At 45.8% G+C, this 17,545-nt stretch overlaps 1 protein-coding gene across 1 annotated transcript in view; it reads left to right on the forward strand.

Annotated features, from left to right (window-relative positions):
• Positions 1–17,545, forward strand: part of LOC146340915 (transcription factor CP2-like protein 1) — a 53,910-nt gene that overhangs the window by 18,381 nt on the left and 17,984 nt on the right. Inside the window, exons 8-9 of the mRNA XM_084804493.1 lie at positions 14,412–14,509; positions 14,602–14,656. Coding sequence (XP_084660619.1) covers positions 14,412–14,509; positions 14,602–14,656 — 153 coding nt within the window. The remainder of the gene's footprint in view (positions 1–14,411; positions 14,510–14,601; positions 14,657–17,545) is intronic.

A 17,545-nucleotide genomic window follows, 5' to 3' on the forward strand; every position in this document is an offset into this window, starting at 1 on the left:
CTACACAGAAGCCAATCTCGGAACAAGATAGCTAGAGAAACAACAGAGGTTGCTTTATGGCAGCCCTCCTCAACCGGGTGCCCTCCAGACGTGTTGGACTACAATTCCCATCACCCCTGGCCATGCTGGCTGGGGCTGGTGGGAGTTGAAGTCCAAAACATCTGGAGGGCACCTGGTTGGGGAGGGCTGCCATAAAGCAACCTCTGTTGTTTATGTATTCCTAGGCTGGGGAAGGCTGCTTTATGGGATGAAAAGGTTAAAAGAGTGTACAATATTATCTTAGTCCTAACTTCATATACTCATAGGCATGCTGCCTCTGCAGATGGAGGTTCTATTTCAGTGCCTTGGCTAGTAACCACTGACAAGTAGGATCTGTGGCAAGATGTTGCAGTGTGGAGAACTCCTGTTTAGGGTGCCAGCCAGCCGTGCCCTCTTCCAAGAGTCTCCATTCCATTCTCCCCGCCCCCCCTTATCTGCCTCTCCCCCCAGTCACTCAGCATTCTGTGGCCACTAACCACATACAAGTCATTGCACTACTTTTAGTTTGGGTTCTTTGCCCCCATATGTTTTTCCCTCCTAAAAAGATTTTGGCTACTTCTGCAAACCTTGGGATCCCCACACCCCCTGACCCCTAAGCCTGTGTATACCTTCCTTCCTCTTGTTTCTCAGTAGGCCTGTTTTGGCTACAAAGCTGTCAACTCATCACCTGAATTTGCTGTGTGTGCGTGTGTTTGTGTGTAAACACACACACACACAGCACCATGAAATTTATTATTATTACCAATTAAAACATAAAACAGCAATTAAAAGCATAGTTAAAACACATCCGTAACAGTAAAAAAGAGCACCCAGCAGTTCAAACCTACGACAGCAAGTGAGTGGGATTAAAAATCCAAACCCTGTCTGAATAAAAAATTATTTTCGTGCTAGGAGATGAACAGAGATGAAACTTTCTGGGGCTCCCTCTGCGGGGGGTTCCAGAGCTTGGGGCCAGCCCCGGGAAGGCCCCCTCCTGCATTCCAGCCACCCCTGCCTCAGATGGTGGTGGAGCAGAGAGAAGTGGCTCTCCCAGGGATCGTAGAACCTGGGCAGACTCGTATGAGAAATGCTAGTGGCCACTGGCACAACTCGTGGCCAGGGGCTTTTCTAGGCCTGGGCCCAGGGCCCCCGAGTCTATTTCCCAGGGCCTCAACTCGATTTCCTAGAGCCCTAAGCGTCAAATAGTGCTGATGGAATGTTTTTTTCTCAGCTAAATTGACATGCAGGGGCAGTTTTCAAGGGGATTAGAGCGGGGGAGGGAGGGGTCCCCTCCCCACATGCTGTGACACACCTCCCCAAATCCTCCCTGCGTGGCAATTAAACATGCCAACGGGAAGTTTTTTCTAGGCTTCATTGCTATGCTGGGTCGAGGGGTTGTTCGAGGGGGGTTGCAGTTGGGAGGAAAGGGGTCACGTTCCCCTCCTTGTGTGCTGTGGCCCTCCACGTACTTATGAAGCTTAGAAGAAAAAAACCCTTTCATTGGTGCAAGCTTTCCATTGCATGGGGTGGGAGCAATTCACCTCCAGGGCGGAAAGACAGAGAGAGAGAGAAGTTGGGGAGAGCAGAGGTGAGTGGGCCAGGAAGAGAGAAGAGGAGGTGGTTTTTGCCCTCCTAAAAGGCTAAACCACTTGGGCAGGAGCCCTAAGTGTGTGTGAGATCCTGGTCTGGCGTGTGGCCAGTAAGGCCCCTCCTGATCTTTGTGCGTCTCTCTGCCCTGGATTGTGGCGCAGAGAGAGGTGCACGTGGTATGGGGCTTCCTAGCCTGCTCTGCACATGTCATCCTCTCTCTGTGTTATATGTGCTGGTGTCTGGAGGAAAAGCCACAAGTCCCTACTACACAGAGAGGCAATCCCTGAAACCACAGAACAGAGAAAGGCAGGACAGCACCATCTGTCCTCCTCTGCCACCTCTACCCCTCTCTAGGCTTCTTTGGGGTAGTATCCAGTGTTAGTCCCACATAGAGTAGACCCATTGAAATGAATGAGAGGTGAGTTAGTCACAACTAATTTAAGTCCCATTCATTTCAGCAGGTCTATTCTACATAGGATGAGCACTGGATACTCATAGAAGCATAGAATAGTAGGGTTGGAAGGGGCCTACAAGGCCATCGAGTCCAACCCCCTGCTCAATGCAGGAATCCAAGTCAGTACTACTCACTGTTTCCTCCATGCTGCCCAGCCCGAGCTCCACCCGTCCCCTTCTTCTGATTCCCACCCCAAATCTGCCTCTTCTTTCCTTCCAACCTCCCCTTCTCCTTCTCTTCCTAATCTTCTTCCTTGTCCCCTTTCCTGTACCTCCTCTGCCCCACTCTCCAGCCCTCACTCCACCCATCCAGCATTTCAACACACCCCACCCCACCCCACCCCAATGGAATTGTGCACCACTTTCTTTTATTTTGAAAGTTGTTTATGGAGGTAATGATGATTGATGAATGGGGTAATTAATTGATGGGGAATTCATTAAATTTGGCGGGCAGGATCTGGGTGGGAATTGCAAAATTAATTAGGGGTGCCTCCCTCAGTCTCCCTTTGCTTGGTTTTGAATTAGCACTCTTGTCACATTTTTTAAACTCCATTTTGGTGCAGAAGTTGTTTAGGTGTGTATCTGTGGAAAAAGGGCTCATGAAAATGCCTACCAGCCACTCTGTTTTTTTCATTTTTTCTCCACATTGTTGCAAATTAATTTTAATTGAAGAGGAACTATTACTGATTTGGGAGGATCTGGTTCAGGGTGCAAAGAAATTGAAGAATTTATTTTATTTGAATGATAAGTAATTGGCTGGCTATGCCTTCTGTGAAATGTAGATAAATCCTAGTAATTATTTCTAAATTTTTAGATATATAAAGTAGCATTTGCAAATTTTGTGCAGATTTGCATCCTCTGGGCTTGGGCCCCAAACCTTTTAAGTGCTGAGCCACACCCCTGCTTGTGCCACTGGGTTCTTTAAGTCCCGCTGCCCCAAATTAGTCCCTACGCATTTGTCCGCCTCTGCCCTCCCTCCTCAGTTGTGTGCTCCAAGTGTCGCTTCTGGGTTCTGTACAGCACCTAGCATGCTTTAAATACATTTTAAAGTCAGTGTGTGTTCATGGTGGTAGATGACAGAGCAAGGACTTGGAGCCCCCACGCCAAGCGTTTCCACTGCAAGGCCAAACTAGACCCGACGTTCTGTGATTGTCCTTACTCAGTGGTGTTCTCTGGCTTCCACTAAGAATAGACACCGCTTCTTGGGAATTAACGTCCTCTGTTTCGTTTCATGTCAAACACACGTGAGGCCTACAGCCCCTCACTGCAGTCGGTAACAACCAGGGACTCTTCTCCTCACACTGCCCTTGGAAGGCACATGATGGCCCCCCCTACACATCCGAGTTCTTCATTGACCACAGGACTTTGGGCTTCATGCTTATGTAGCGGTCACAGGGGGCGAGGAGTGACCCAGGTCACAACTGTGGCAGGAACAAAGGGCTACTTCTCCTCTTCCCGTCATCCGATCCAGATTTGGGGTGTGTGCGTGTGCTGCTATTTACTTTAAAAAGAAAACTCACAATTATTGTGTGCACAATATCATGTCTAGTTTGGTTCTGAGTCTCAGCTTCACCTACTCTCCTAGTAAAGACCTGTGTCAAAGAGCAAGTCGCTTCCTGTCAGTTTTTGGGTAGGTGTTGTCCTGGCCCAATGATCGGAGACACTTTCAGGTAATGACACACCTTTACTGGACAGAGAGAAAAACCACTGCAGTGGGAGAAGTTCAGTCTGCGCCGTGAAAAAAACTCCCCCCCGCATGTTAGACACCACTAGCTTTTTATTAGGAAATGGATTATACCGCCACCTGATTGTGCGCAGAATGCCTGTTGACAAGAAAAAGGAAGTCCAGCGTAACCACAAGTTCTTAAACCGCTGTCTGGCCTGTCTGGAGAAAGGTGACATACAGACAGTTCCCTATTTGGCTTGTTCACATACACAGACTTTTGCTGTAGATCTTGCTTCTTTTAATATATAATAATTTTTATTTTTTAAAAAGAAAACAACAACAACAACAACATGAACATACAATACACATACACTAAAATATCTCTTAAGATTGTAAGATATCTGCCTTTGGCTCCCCTTACACAACAAATGCTTATTATTATTCTCTACTTCTTATCTTAGTTGTGTATCATACATTGAGTTCACAGACATTATCTCATTTCTCTCCTAATTTTAACAACAACAACAAAAGGAAATTAACTATCTCAAAGTTCAAAGTCCGCATACATAGATATCATTTTTCTCTATTTCTTGTACAAATTCTATAAAAGGTTTCCAATCTAACATAAATTTAATTGTTGATCCTTCTTTAATTATAATAGTAAGTTTTGCCATCTCTGCCAGCTCCATCATTTTCATGATGCATTCACTCACAGTTGGTATTGTTTCATTCTGCCACTTCTGTGCATACAATAACCTTGCAGCCGTTGTCATGTAGAGAAAGAGGGTTCCCCCCTTCTCTTTTACGTGTTTATCTGTTAGTCCCAATGAAAAAGTTTCTGGCTTTAATTCTATAGTAGTCTGCAATATTCTTTGAGCTAAAAACTGTATTCGTTTCCAAAATATTTTAGCTTTTTGACAAGTCCACCATACATGATAAAACGTTCCCTCTTAATCTTCACATTTCCAACATTTTCCAGAAACACACTTATACATTTTAGACAATTTAAACCGTGACATATGCCATCTATACATCATCTTATAAAAATTCTCTTTAAGACTTGTACATAAAGTAAATGTTAAATCTTTTCCCCACATACTTTCCCACTCTTCCATTGATATATTATAACCAACATTTTGTGCCCATCTTATCATACAGTCTTTTACTTGTTCATCCTCTGTCTCATACCTTAACAGTAATTTATACAGTTCAGCAATAACATGTTCATTATTTGTACACAGTGCTGTTTCAAACTCAGATTCTGTTCGTTCAAATCCACCATTTTTCTCATCTATTTTAAACCTTTCCTTAATTTGCAAATATGAAAACCGCTGGCAGACATGACCTTCTTCCAATAAGCTTTCCCTTGATTTTAACTTATATTCCCCTTGTGACAATTCCAGTAAATCATTATATCTTATCCATTTATGTGTGCTATCAAATTCTCTTCTATGCACTGTTTCTTGTGAAGATATCCAATATAGTGTTTTTTGCTAGAACCTTAATTTATATTTATTCCAAATTCTTAAAACAGCCCTTCTTATATAATGATTATTAAAATCTGCATTCACTTTTGTTTTATCATACCACAAATAACCATGCCACCCATATCTCAATTAATGTTCTGAATTGAGTTCTAAAAGTCTTCTATCCTTTTAGTTCTAAAAGTCTTCTATTTTTCAATGTTACCCATTCCTTCATCCACATCAGGCAGCAGGCAGAAAAATAGGTTTTAAAATCTGGTAATCCCAAGCCACCTCTTTCCTTTGCATCTCGTAAAAGTTTTATTTTAACTCTTGGTTTTTTGGTTGCCATATAAACTTCGTTATATCTCTCTGCCACTGCTTAAAAGGTAAATCCAATGTAATAATGGATATCATTTGAAACAAAAATAACATTCTAGGTACTACATTCATTCTGATCATTGCAATTCTTCCCAGAAGTGATAGCTATAATTTTTCCCATTTTGATAGGTCTTGTTTAATTTCACTCCACATTTTAACATAGTTATTTTGAAAAAGCATACAATTCATATTTGTCAAAAAGACTCCCAAATATTTTACTTTCTTTTCAATTTGGAAGCCAGTCTTATCCATCAACTTTTTTTTTCTTGAACATTCATATTCTTTGTTCAAATTGTTGTTTTCTTTTTATTAACTTTGAACCCTGCCACTGCTCCAAATTCTTTTAATTTTAAACAAATTTTAAAAAATTAAAAGATCTTGCATTTTTCAGAAGAAAGGGGGGGGGGTCATGCACACATTCAAAAATTCCACAGTGAAGTTACTCAGGTCTATTACAGCTGGCCATAACACTCCCCCCTCTTGATTCTTCCGGAATCACTCTACTTGTATCTGCGTCAACTCAATTATTTCTTGTTTTTCTAATTCTCCTTTCTTTAACTCTTGCAAGACCATCATTTTAATTTGAGTGGTTGAGATGGTCTGAACTGAATCAGATGTTTTCTTACTGCAGCATTTTAAAGCTCAGATTACTAACTGCACGAGCACATACAAGCACACAAAAACAAATAGTCCCATGAATATATATTTCAGCAGGGCTGTTACCCTTCTTTGAGACTGGGAAACCATCCACTTAGCCAATTTACAGAGGTATCTTTGGGAACATGCATTATTTCACTGCCTCTGTTAGCATGGACAATAGCATCATTTCTATGAGCCTTAGCCACCTGAAAGGAGCTGTTGATGTATACACGGCATTCTTGGTTAATAATAGCACAGGCTCCTGCCTCAGTGGCTAAAACAAAGTCCAAAGCCATTCGATTTTGAATTACCATCTGCCTTATTTGTTCCTGGGTCTGTGCTAGGGTTGAAGTGGCATTTCCTAATTCTTCAATGGATTGCTTAAATTCATCAGCCACTACTTCAATAACTGCTTGGAGCCTAATCACATACCGTCCTAGGCGTGCAGTACCTACACCGAGAAGAATTCCTGCAATGGATCATCCATTTAGTTTCCCAACAGTAATGGGATTTTTATATTTATTTTCTAGTATTTCTTTGGATTCTTTGACACTTATTTTGGTGTCAAAGAATCCCAATCAGTTGGGAGGGTGTTTAGCACTCACATCCCAGGTACTAACCAGCTGACATAACATATGCCATTCTAATTACTAGGCAAGTTCTTATAAACCTTGGTACCACATACAAAATGGTGACCTTCTACTGCGGCTATGTTGCTGTTAGAACCTAAAGCAAACTATACATAGTAACCTCCAAATGGGATAATACTGCCTCTATTTTTGTTAGTGGTGGCATTTACTTTGGTACCATTTAGATAGCATTCTCCATTTGAAACCCAGACACATTCCCAGACCTCTCTATGAAAGAGACTTTTGCATTGCAGGCCTTTTGCCACATTGGTCCTGTTAGATACAGTATAGAAACTTGCAAAGGTGTGACAAGTGGCGTGGCCTGTTTTAACTTGTATCCTTGACTTGTTGTGGATATATAATTATCACACACACTCTTTCCTACATGTTTTCCTCTACTTTGTGGTTTTGTTTCGTTAACACACCAGATATCAGGTTTGTTAACTACATACAGGAATCCAGTAATGTCTGTATGATTTGTCTGAGCCCATGTCAGATTTCTGGTCTTATCTATTGCATGTGCTATGTTTTGCAATGTCAGTGGTGCTGGGATCACAGGACGCCTCGTTTTACGTTTCGGGGCATTTGTGTGCACACCCAGCAAGCACCGTTATTAGTTGTGTATGATACTCTCTGTACTAATTGGACAGCTAGATTATCTTCGTATCTGCCTGTCGCAACCCCTAGACAACAGCATGCCAGAAAGTACTTCATCATGTCAATGTTTAAACAGTTACTCATCTCTTTCCCCTTTGTCCTTAAATATTTGAGGGGGTTTTATTTTTTTGTTGGTTGCTGCCCTCCACAGCACCCTTCGAGTTTTCGTTGTCTTAAATCTTCTCTCTGCAGGAATTAAACTCCTGTGAAAACAAGATTGGGCCCATCTTGGGCCAGCAGTCTGCTTCTGGAGTCATCTGCTTCTGGGCTGCCACTTTTGGTCTGACAGCCTGCTGAGGGTCAATTTCAGTCCTTCTCCATGCTTGCTGGTCCACGTCTGTTTTTCAGGCGGACTCTCTGCATTGTACTGAGCTGAATCTTCTGGGTTTGGGACCGGTGACCTTTTACAGTGTGAGGCATGGATCCACACACCTAGGCCTTCGCATTTTACTGCTGTGCTGGTGGTGAGGAGAACAAGATATGGCCCTCTTCTCCGGGGTCGGAGAGCCGTCTTTTGCTTGAATTACTTCATGTACATCCACTCTCCTGTTTTCAGCTTGTGACTTCGTTTGTCTTGGTTGGGGGGTGGGCAAAGCTGCTTTGACCTGTGGAAAGATTTATTGTATAGAGTTAGTTAGCTGGATACAATAGTCTCTGACTTGTTCATCAACCTGTTGCAATTTCATGGCTGGGGGTGGTGAGGCAGCAGTCCTCATGGGTCTTCCCATAAGTATTTCATGTGGAGGCAGCCCTAATGGGCCTGGGGTTGCTCTCATGGCCATTTCATGCCAGTGCTTTTGCAAATCTTTGCCATTTTGTTTTTCTAAATCCCGTGATGTCTGTCTACCAGTCTTGCTGACTGGAGATGATAAGGGCAGTGAAGACGCTGTTCTATGCCCAGTGCTTTCTCTAGGGCTGAGATCACTCTGCTAGTGAAGTGAGATGCCCTGTCACTCTGAAGGGTGGCTGGCTGTCCAAATTTCGGAATAATTTCCCGGAGCAGCTTTTTGGCCACCGTGGTGGCATCTGCGTTCCCAACTGAAAGAGCTTCTACCCATTTTGAAAACATGTCTACAATCACCAATACATATTGAGAATTTTGACACTTTGGCATTTGTATGAAGTCAAGTTGCAATGTTATGATGGGGCCTTCGGGTGGTGGGTGGGCTGCCCTTGGGACCCTTATTGGTTTCCCTACATTATGTTTTTGACAAGACATGCATTGCTCAGCTACCCATTTGCAAATAGGTTGGATCACTGGCGCAAACCAGGCACTTTGGACCTGGTTCATCCTTCCTTCTTTACTTGCACGTCCCGGGGGGCGGGGTTTGTTGCCCTGGCGAGTGGCAAATAAAGTGCCTTTGGAGCCACTGGTTCGTCGCGATGTCTCCAAGCGGCGTCATGAGGATCTTGCTGGCATCCCCACTTCAAGCATCCTTGTCGTTCACTGAGGCTAACGCTATGCTGAGTCTCTGCCAATTGCTCAGTCAGTGTAGGCAACACACACATGGAGTCTTGCACTGCTCCTACATATTCAGCTTTAAAGGGCTGAGCATGTTTCTGTGCTGCTTGGTCGGCTCTGTTGTTCTGTTGCGCCACGGGGCCTGAACTGTCATCTTGGTGCCCTGAGCAGTTCGCAGCTGCCACAGCCAGAGGTTTTTGCACAGCATTTAACAAGCCTTCTACAAATTTGCATTCTTTATGAGTGCAGATTTCCCCATAAACTTCTATTTTCACATAAACTTCCAAAATCATGAACAATTCCAAAGGCGTACCTAGAATCTGTGTAAATAGTGACTTTCTCCTCTCTGTGCATCAAACACGCTCAAGTGAGTGCCAATAATTCCGCTACTTGAGATGACAAACTTCCTGGCAATGATGCAGCCGCTGACATTTTTCCTGAATTTTCCGCTACAGCATGTCCTACCAAGGCTGCCCCTCTTTTGGCAGAGCCGTCTACCAAGACCACTTTCCCTTCTCCTAGGGCTTGGTCTGACAAATCTTGTCTCGGCTTGCTTTGTTTCAATACTGCTATTTCACAGCCATGTGGTTCTTCTTCTCCCTTGAGCGGAAGGAGAGGGGCCGGGCTGAGCGCGCTGCATTTTCTTACTTGGATATGATCTCGGGCCAGCAACAGGATCTCGTAACGGCTTAACCGTGCTGTGTCTTGGTTTTCAGCAGCAAGGCTGCCACTGCACGGGGAACCGGCACGACGTGGTGCCGGAGCACCAAGGGCTCACTGATCCGAACCAAGGCCGCGGCTGCAGCCACTGCCCTCGAGCAAGAGGGGTAGGCAGCCGCCGCGGGGCCCAGCGAAAAGCTCAAGTATGCCACTGGCCTCTGCCAGCCCCCATGATCTTGGGTTAGCTCCCCTGATGCAGCTCCCCCCTTTCATGGCAAAATAAAGTGACGGGCTTGCCCTAGGCTAGGCGAGCCAGGGCCGGGGCGCTTAGCAAAGCTGATTTTAACTGGCAGAGTGCCTCTTCATGCCTTGGGAGGCATGGTAGAGGCTCTGAAATCCCCCCTTTTAAGAGATCCTGGAGTGGCCTGCTGATTTCTGCAAAATCCGTAATCCATTGTCTGCAATACCCAGTCAAGTCCAGGAACCCTCTTCACTGCCTTTGGGTGGTGGGTCTAGGGCATTTTTAGCTGTTTCTATTCTCTGACTTGTGAGGTCTCGATCTCTAGCCAAAATCCAGTGTCCCAGGTACAGCACTGTCTGCCGTACCCACTGTACCTTTTCTTTCGACACTTTGTGCTTTTTTGGCCAATTGCTGCAACAAGTACACTGAATCTTCTACACAACTTTCGCGATTAGGACTAGATAAGAGCCAATAATCAATGTACTGTGTGAGACACGACTCTCCTGAGATTTAACCCTTGCAAGTCCTTTGTCAAAGCTTCGGAAAATATCGATGGGGAGGAGACAAGTCCCTGAGGGGTGACATTCCAAGTATATCTGAGCCCCCCAAAGGAAAAACAGAACAGGGGCTGTGAGTCGCTAGCCAGTGGGATGGAGAAAAAGGCAGAACTTAAATCTACTACAGTAAAAAAAAAAGGGGGGGCTGTTGATGGTATACAGGAAAGGATGGTTGCTGGATTTGGAACGATGGGTGGGGAGATCTCTGTCACTTCTTTGAGGTCTTGACAACATCTCCACTGTTGGGGTTTCCCTTCTTTCTTTGCTTTCTTAATGGGGAGCACAGGTGTGTTGGTCTTTCCTTCTGGACAAAGCCGAACGGCCCCTTGTTTAAGCAGTCCTTCAATTAGTGGCTTAATCCCTTCTTGTACCTCTGGACTGAGTGGGTATTGAGGCACCCATGGTGGTTTAGCACCAGGCTTCAGTCAGATGACCACTGGCTCTGCACTTGGCATTTTTCCAACGCCGCTCCCCAGGCATGGCCACACCTCGTCTGGTACATCTTCCCATCCAGCAGGTTTACTTGATACAAGTGGCATCTGAATTAGCATCCCTTGTTTAGAACATTCTAACACACATTCGATTTTGCACAACAAATCTATTCCCAGCAAATTTACTGGGGTATTTGGGCTCAACAAAAATGCATGTTCTAAAACTTCTTGTCTTCCTGGGACTTCAGCAGGGACTTCTTTTGATATTGGTTGCATTCCTGGTGTTCCACTAAAGCCAATCACATTTACAACTCTTTGCCCTGATGGCAAGGGGCACTCTTGCAGGTTAAGAGTGGAGTAACACTCTGGGAGGGAGCGCAGGACAGGAAGGCCTGGTGTGCTATGGTCCATGGGGTCACGAAGAGTCGGACATGACTGAATGACTGAACAACAACGTGGCCCCCATGTCAACTAGAAATTTTAGTTCATGCCCAGCTACCTTTAAGAAAACATGGGTGCCCGCTTTGGGGCTGGAGGCAGTTTGAACTCCAATAAGTTCAAGTTCATGTAAATCCTGATCATAGTGGGCTCCAACCCAGGCCCAATCTCTGTCATTCCCTCTCCACACAAATCTCTCCATTCTCCTTCTTCATGGTCTGAGTCAGAATTGTCATCCCTATTCTCCCATGTCCCTGCAGCTGCGCTGCCCTGTTGTTCTTTCTTCCCTAAGTAAGGACACTCCTCTTACAGTGTCCTGGCTGCCCTCTCTCTCGATCTTGAACCAACAGCCAGCGCTCCTGCTCTCAATCCTCTCGCAGGTGCTTCCTGTGGCTGACTGTTCTGGTTTTGCCAACCTTGGCCTCTCCCTCTGCCCCCAAACCCTCCCCGACCCCCTCTCCCACGATTCCCGCTACCCCGACTAGCCTGAGCTTTCCACAGGGCAGCTTGCTTGACCATGACGGAATCATTCAAGTCTCCCTTTTTCCTTTCCTGTGCCTGCAGGCATTGCTATACTGAACTCAATGTTTCTTTGATGGGTTTCTCTCCCCAGCCCAGCACAGCGTTGGTATATTTCTGCTGCACTGGCCCTGGAAGACCCATAACATACTAATCAACCATTGCCGCTGCAGCTGACTCTTCAGGATTGTCGATGCCTGAACGTCTCTCAGATACTTCGAACGGCCTATTCCAATAATCCATAGCATTCTCACCCTTTTTCCATTTCACTAAGTATATTTTCGACTAGTCTGCCTTAGCCAGAAAAACTTTAACCCTGCTACCAACTTTTTTCTGTCTTCTTTCAGTTGATCACATTGTTTTGGATTGGCCCCTGGCCATCCTTCCTGCTCTTTCAGTGATTTCCAATCTGCTGAACTCAACACCAATCTCATAATCTGATTTACATCTACCCAACCTGGATCATATACTTCAATACATGAGTCTAATTCTTCTTTAAACTTTCTAGGTTCTTGGCAGGGTTCAGGGAAGGACTTTGTAAAATTCCTCAGATCAGTGGGGGACCAGGGAACATGAGCTTGTATTTCCTGGTCTCCCTGCTTCGTGACCCTCAGTTGCAGCTGTGCAGAGGTCACTTCTTCATCTTCCTTGGTCTTTCCCTTTTTCTTTCCTCCTTTTGTCCCTGGCCCTTCTATTCTTGTGTCTCCTGATCCAGTGGTGGGGGGTGAGGATGCAGGGATGCCCCCCACCCCTTCTTCTCCCCCCACAACTCCCCGGGGGTGGCTGTGGTGGCAGAGAAGGAGGCTGTTCCTCCTATATATGGAGGCGGGTCCACATAGTGATCAGAATTATCTTTATAATCTACGTCAATTGGTGAACGATGTCCCTCCGTTTTTGGCAACACTGGATAACATCCAACTTTACAATCTAATTTTTCTCTCAAATGTCTGTTTTCATTTTGCAAAGACTAAATTTTTGAGTTTGCACGCCTTTTTGTGTTCTCTTAATACCAATTATCATATGTATCCCACTGCCCTTGGGTGCTCCTGGAACCTTGTTTTTCCATGGCCCCCCTCAGGTGCACAGACTTATCCAAGTCAAAGGTTCCTTCCAAAGGAAATTGCTTGGATGGGTCGCTTCTGGTATCAAAATGCCATTTGTCCAGAAACGTACAACTCCTGGGACCATAATTATCATACATATATCGTGCGGGTGTCCCCGCCAGAGGCAGAGCAACCTGTTTGCTCTGACCTTTGCCCATGGTCCCTTAAACCTAGGTTTTCCTCGATTGGCCAATCTGCCCGCCCCTTTAGACGTTCACCAGAGTCTGGACTAGGTCTTTACCCTTAGTTGGAGCTTTGCACCCGCCCCAGCCACTTGAGAGTTCAGCCACCGGGACCTTGGTCCTCAGTGATGAGCTGCTCCCATAGCTGACAAATGCCCCTTTGGACTAGACTGCAGAAGTCTCCAGTCTTTTGTCTAAGCTTCAACCAGCCCTGAGATCGATCTCTTGTATACCTTACTCCTGAGGCTGGAGTCCTGCCTTTGTTTCTCTCAGTCAAGCAAGTGTCTGGGTTCTTTTGGGATCCCGAGTGGTCCGAGAGGTCTCGATTGAAATCAGCCAAGGAGTGAGTGGGGATTTTAGCAAAGCAAAGGTCCCTCCCCGAGGTGCCTTTGAAACTCACTTCACTCAGTGGACACGCGAGATTCCTCCTCGGGTGTCAACGGGACCCCGGGCGAGCCCCCAAGGAACTGTCCTGGCCCAACGGTCAAAGATGCTTTCAGGTAACGATGCACATTTATTGTAGAGAGAAAAACCACTGCAGTGGGAGAGGTTCAGTCTGTGCCGTGAAAAAGACTCCTCCCCGCTTGTTAGACACCACGTATGAGGCATGAGAAGTTAGGAAATCACACAAGCACTCGTTTTTTTTAAAGGAACGAAATTATTTTTAGGTCAAAACAAAACAAAACATACAACATACATCCCTAACAAAATCGGCACCATTGGCATTAAACCGGTTATATATATTTTTCTCTGCCCAATTTGTTCAGCTATCTCTGGCCTGTTGCTGTTCACGCCTCCCCCCCGCACCTCTTCCAGGCCCAGGGGCCCCACCGAGAGTGCCTTTCCAATAGCCCCCTAAATCCTGGAGCCCTGAGACCTCATTGCTCTATTCTTCCTAAAAATCAAAGTTCTGCAGCATGAGCAGCCAAATTCTTGTTTCACACGATCGCTTCTGCCCTCACGTGTCCTGGGCTATGCAAGGCACCGAAGCCCCGCCCTGTGTTCTCAGGAGATCCTCGTCAGAGCCCTGCTCTATGTCTTTTAGCAGCCATTGCCCACAGAATGTCAAGCTTAGCTTCACATTCATAAGGGCTAGAAACTTGTCTTTTTAAAAAGAAATAAATCTGAAAGCATTCTATAATTGTACAGGGCAATGATGGAATACGCATAGCCCTTCCATCAGTCTTCTGCTCTTGCACAGTCCAAACCAGAAGTAGTTATAACCAAACTATAACCTTGAGGATTGGTGAGTATATGAGATGCAATTTCTGGGGTCTAATGTTTCTCCCCTTGGTTCTGTTTCTTCCTACCCCCTTTCCCAGTGTGCCCCATGGCCAGAAGTTTCCAGCAACCTCCACAGCCCTCCGGCCACCCCCAGCCATGTCTCTCCACACCCCTTCAAGCTTCAGACCCCTGAAAGGTAAGCTGGCCAAAGCAAGCGGCTGGAACGGCCTGCAGAGTGTCATTCTTGTGAAGCCGTGGCTGACCCTGCTTTGCTGCTCTCCTTGGCAGGGTCTGTGCCTCCCCCAGCTATGCCTTGGACAGTTCATCGGAGAGCACGGCAGAGGTAAGAAAAAGCACTCGCAGGGCAGAGAGGCGGTGTGGTGTAGTGGTTAGAGTGCTGGGCTGGGACTTGGGAGATCCAGGTTCTAATCCCCAGTTGGCCACAAAGCTCACTGGGTGACTTGGGCCGGTCACTCAGCCTAACCTACCTCACAGGGTTGGTGTGAGAATAAAATGAAGAGGAGGAAGTCCATATAGCCGCCTTGGGTTCTTGCGGGAGGGGAAAAGGCAGGATATAAGTGTAACAATAAAAGCAATAAAAAATTAAAAACTCATGAAGGCCAACAGTAGTAGTCCTGTTTTCTTGCAGGTCCATCACAAAAATAAGGATAAGAAAACCCAGATTCATCTTCTAATATTTTGCGTTTGTTCGTATTCTATTTCTACACTTGTGTTAAAAGCAAAATGTTTCGGATGTTTCACACAGTGGTTTTCAAGTGCTGTTCTGTGGCACCGTGAAACGGATCGGAATTTCCTCCATGAGGCCTGTGAGTGTCCGGGGAAGACTGCCCCCCTGGGTCCCCCTGGCGCCGCTGGCAACAGAAGAGGGCTGGGACTGGAAGCCGCATTGGCTGGCGGCTCCGATTTCGGTGGGGCTATGAATCCATTCTGGGTTTCAGTCAGAACCAGCCAGAACTCTGCTGGAGCTATCCAAGGTGCTTAACACTAGCCCCCAAGTAGGTTCAGCACCTTGGTTCAGCACCAGAAACTCCTTTAGAGTTTCTAAACAGCCCGCCGGGAGGTTTGCCTGCTGGACTGCCGAGGGATGCGTTCCGCCTGCATCTCCCCTCGCCTTCCCGAACGCAGCGCACGGGTGCCCCCTGGTGACAGAAGGTGGCTTTGCTGCCAGGCGCTGGAAGTAAAAAGGACTTTCACACGCGCGTATGAACGCTCACCCCAAACACCCAAAGGCGCCGGATAACGGGCAGTGGCTCATTTCAGCCAGCACTTTGGCACGCTGAAGAGTGTAGCCTTTTCCCAGCATCTGCCTAAGGGAGCTGAGGAGGGAACCTGAGGGCTGTCACTCCCACCACCCTGTGTTCCTGCCTCTCGGGCACTGAAGTGCTTACACGGACAGCTCCTCAGCAGCAGAGCCTGAGGGCGCTCTCTTTGGAACCCCTTCTAACACCTTTTCCAGCAGCAAGAAGGAGCATCTCTACACCAGCCTAAAATCCCGCATTTAAAACAGGGCTTTCTGCTTCCATTTCAAATGCAGGGTCAGGATGGACTCCCTTTACGTGCACTTCCGTTCTCCCCTCCTTTCCCCCGTATCTGTGTCATCCGTTATCTGTCATTGCTCTCACTCCTCTTCTTGCCACTTTAACTCTTTTGACGGAGCAAACTGAAGCGGAACACAACGGGGTAATTTGACAGCTCATTATCTGCAATCTATTTAAAAACGGAACAAAGGGCATTTAGTGCAGGAGACACCCTGGAGGTTGACAGCATCATCTAAAGGGCCCACAAACTTCGGTGAGGGAGCCATCTCAATCGCAGGGTAAAAGCTCTGTGTGAAGGAGCCCAATAACATGTAGGAAAGTTCCAGTTCTTTGTTTCACTTTGTAGTTTTGTTTGTTTGTTTGTTTTAAATAAAGTGACATTCTAAAGATTCATGCAAACCATTCAGAGGCTTGGGGACCTGCTGCCCTCCAGATTTGTGGGCCATATCGCTTGCAAGTTGTAGTCCAAAGCATTATTGAATAAGAAATTAAAAGCAGCTGGCTCATATAATGCCAAGACACCTCATTAAAACATTGTAATAATTAGGAGAGTACCCTAGAGCATGTGCAGAGAGGCTGCTCTCACCAATGTGTATCCACAACCTGACCATATCCGTCTGGGATGAGGGGGAAGTTCCATTCAGGTCAGAGAGCTTGGCTCCACAGCTGGTTTGGGAACCAACCTCTAGTCATGTAGCACAGAGGCTAAACAGAAACTGTACACCAGGAAGTCCCTGATCCAAGTCTTACTTTTGCCATGGAATATTTATTTATTTAAAAATTTTACAGGCTGCCTTTAAGGGTAAAACCCTCTCAAGGTGGCTTCCAATAGTTAATATAAACACAAGCCACAATGATAAGAACAATAAACTTCCAAGCAAAATTAACCAATAATAAGAACCAGCATTTCTTTTCAAAGTAGCCCAAGAAACTATTAACAAATCCAAGAAATATTTAGCTATTTGCAGCTAAAATAATTTCAGTTATTTCAAGAAATAGTTAGCTATTTGCAGCTAAAATAATTTCAGTTATTTCAAGAAATAGTTAGCTATTTGCAGGAAAAATAATTTCAATTTGGCACCCATAAAACCCATCTTAAGAAAAAGCCAGAGAAAACAAATGCATCTTTAGGACTCTTCTCAGCTGTGGGGCTGAGAACAAACATCAAACACACGCACACTCCAACACCTTGCTCAGGAATGGCGAATTTGACATTGGGCGGTAGTTATCCAGAACCATAGGATCAAAATTTGGTTTCTTCAACAAAGCCCTCACTGTTGCTTCTTTCAAAGCTGTGGACCTCACCATTCCTCAAGGAGTACTGACTACCACTTCCGAGGTCCAAATACCCACCTGAGCTCTGGCCAGTTTCACAAGCCAGGATGAGAAAAGGTCTAAAGAGCAAGTGGTTGGACTAATTTCTCCAACCTGGGGCCTGCCTTCACGGGTGATTTGCTGTGGATTGGGAGTGTTCAGAGATCCTTTGTGGCAGATGATGTCATGGCCAGTCTGCAGCCACTCTGGAGCTTACCTGTGGGTAAGCTGCATTTTTTCAGAGTACTTTTAGTCTGTTGTTTTTCTTCAGTGTGGTTCAGCTGCTGTGTGCCCATCCCTCCGCTTTACATTTGGTATGATCAGGGTGTTCCTAGGGGTGTGTCTTTCACCTGGCTGTG

The sequence above is a fragment of the Heloderma suspectum genome, chromosome 6 (assembly GCF_057233095.1).
Source record: "Heloderma suspectum isolate Gila_16-S chromosome 6, 16-S_ref, whole genome shotgun sequence".
NCBI lineage: Eukaryota > Metazoa > Chordata > Lepidosauria > Squamata > Helodermatidae > Heloderma > Heloderma suspectum.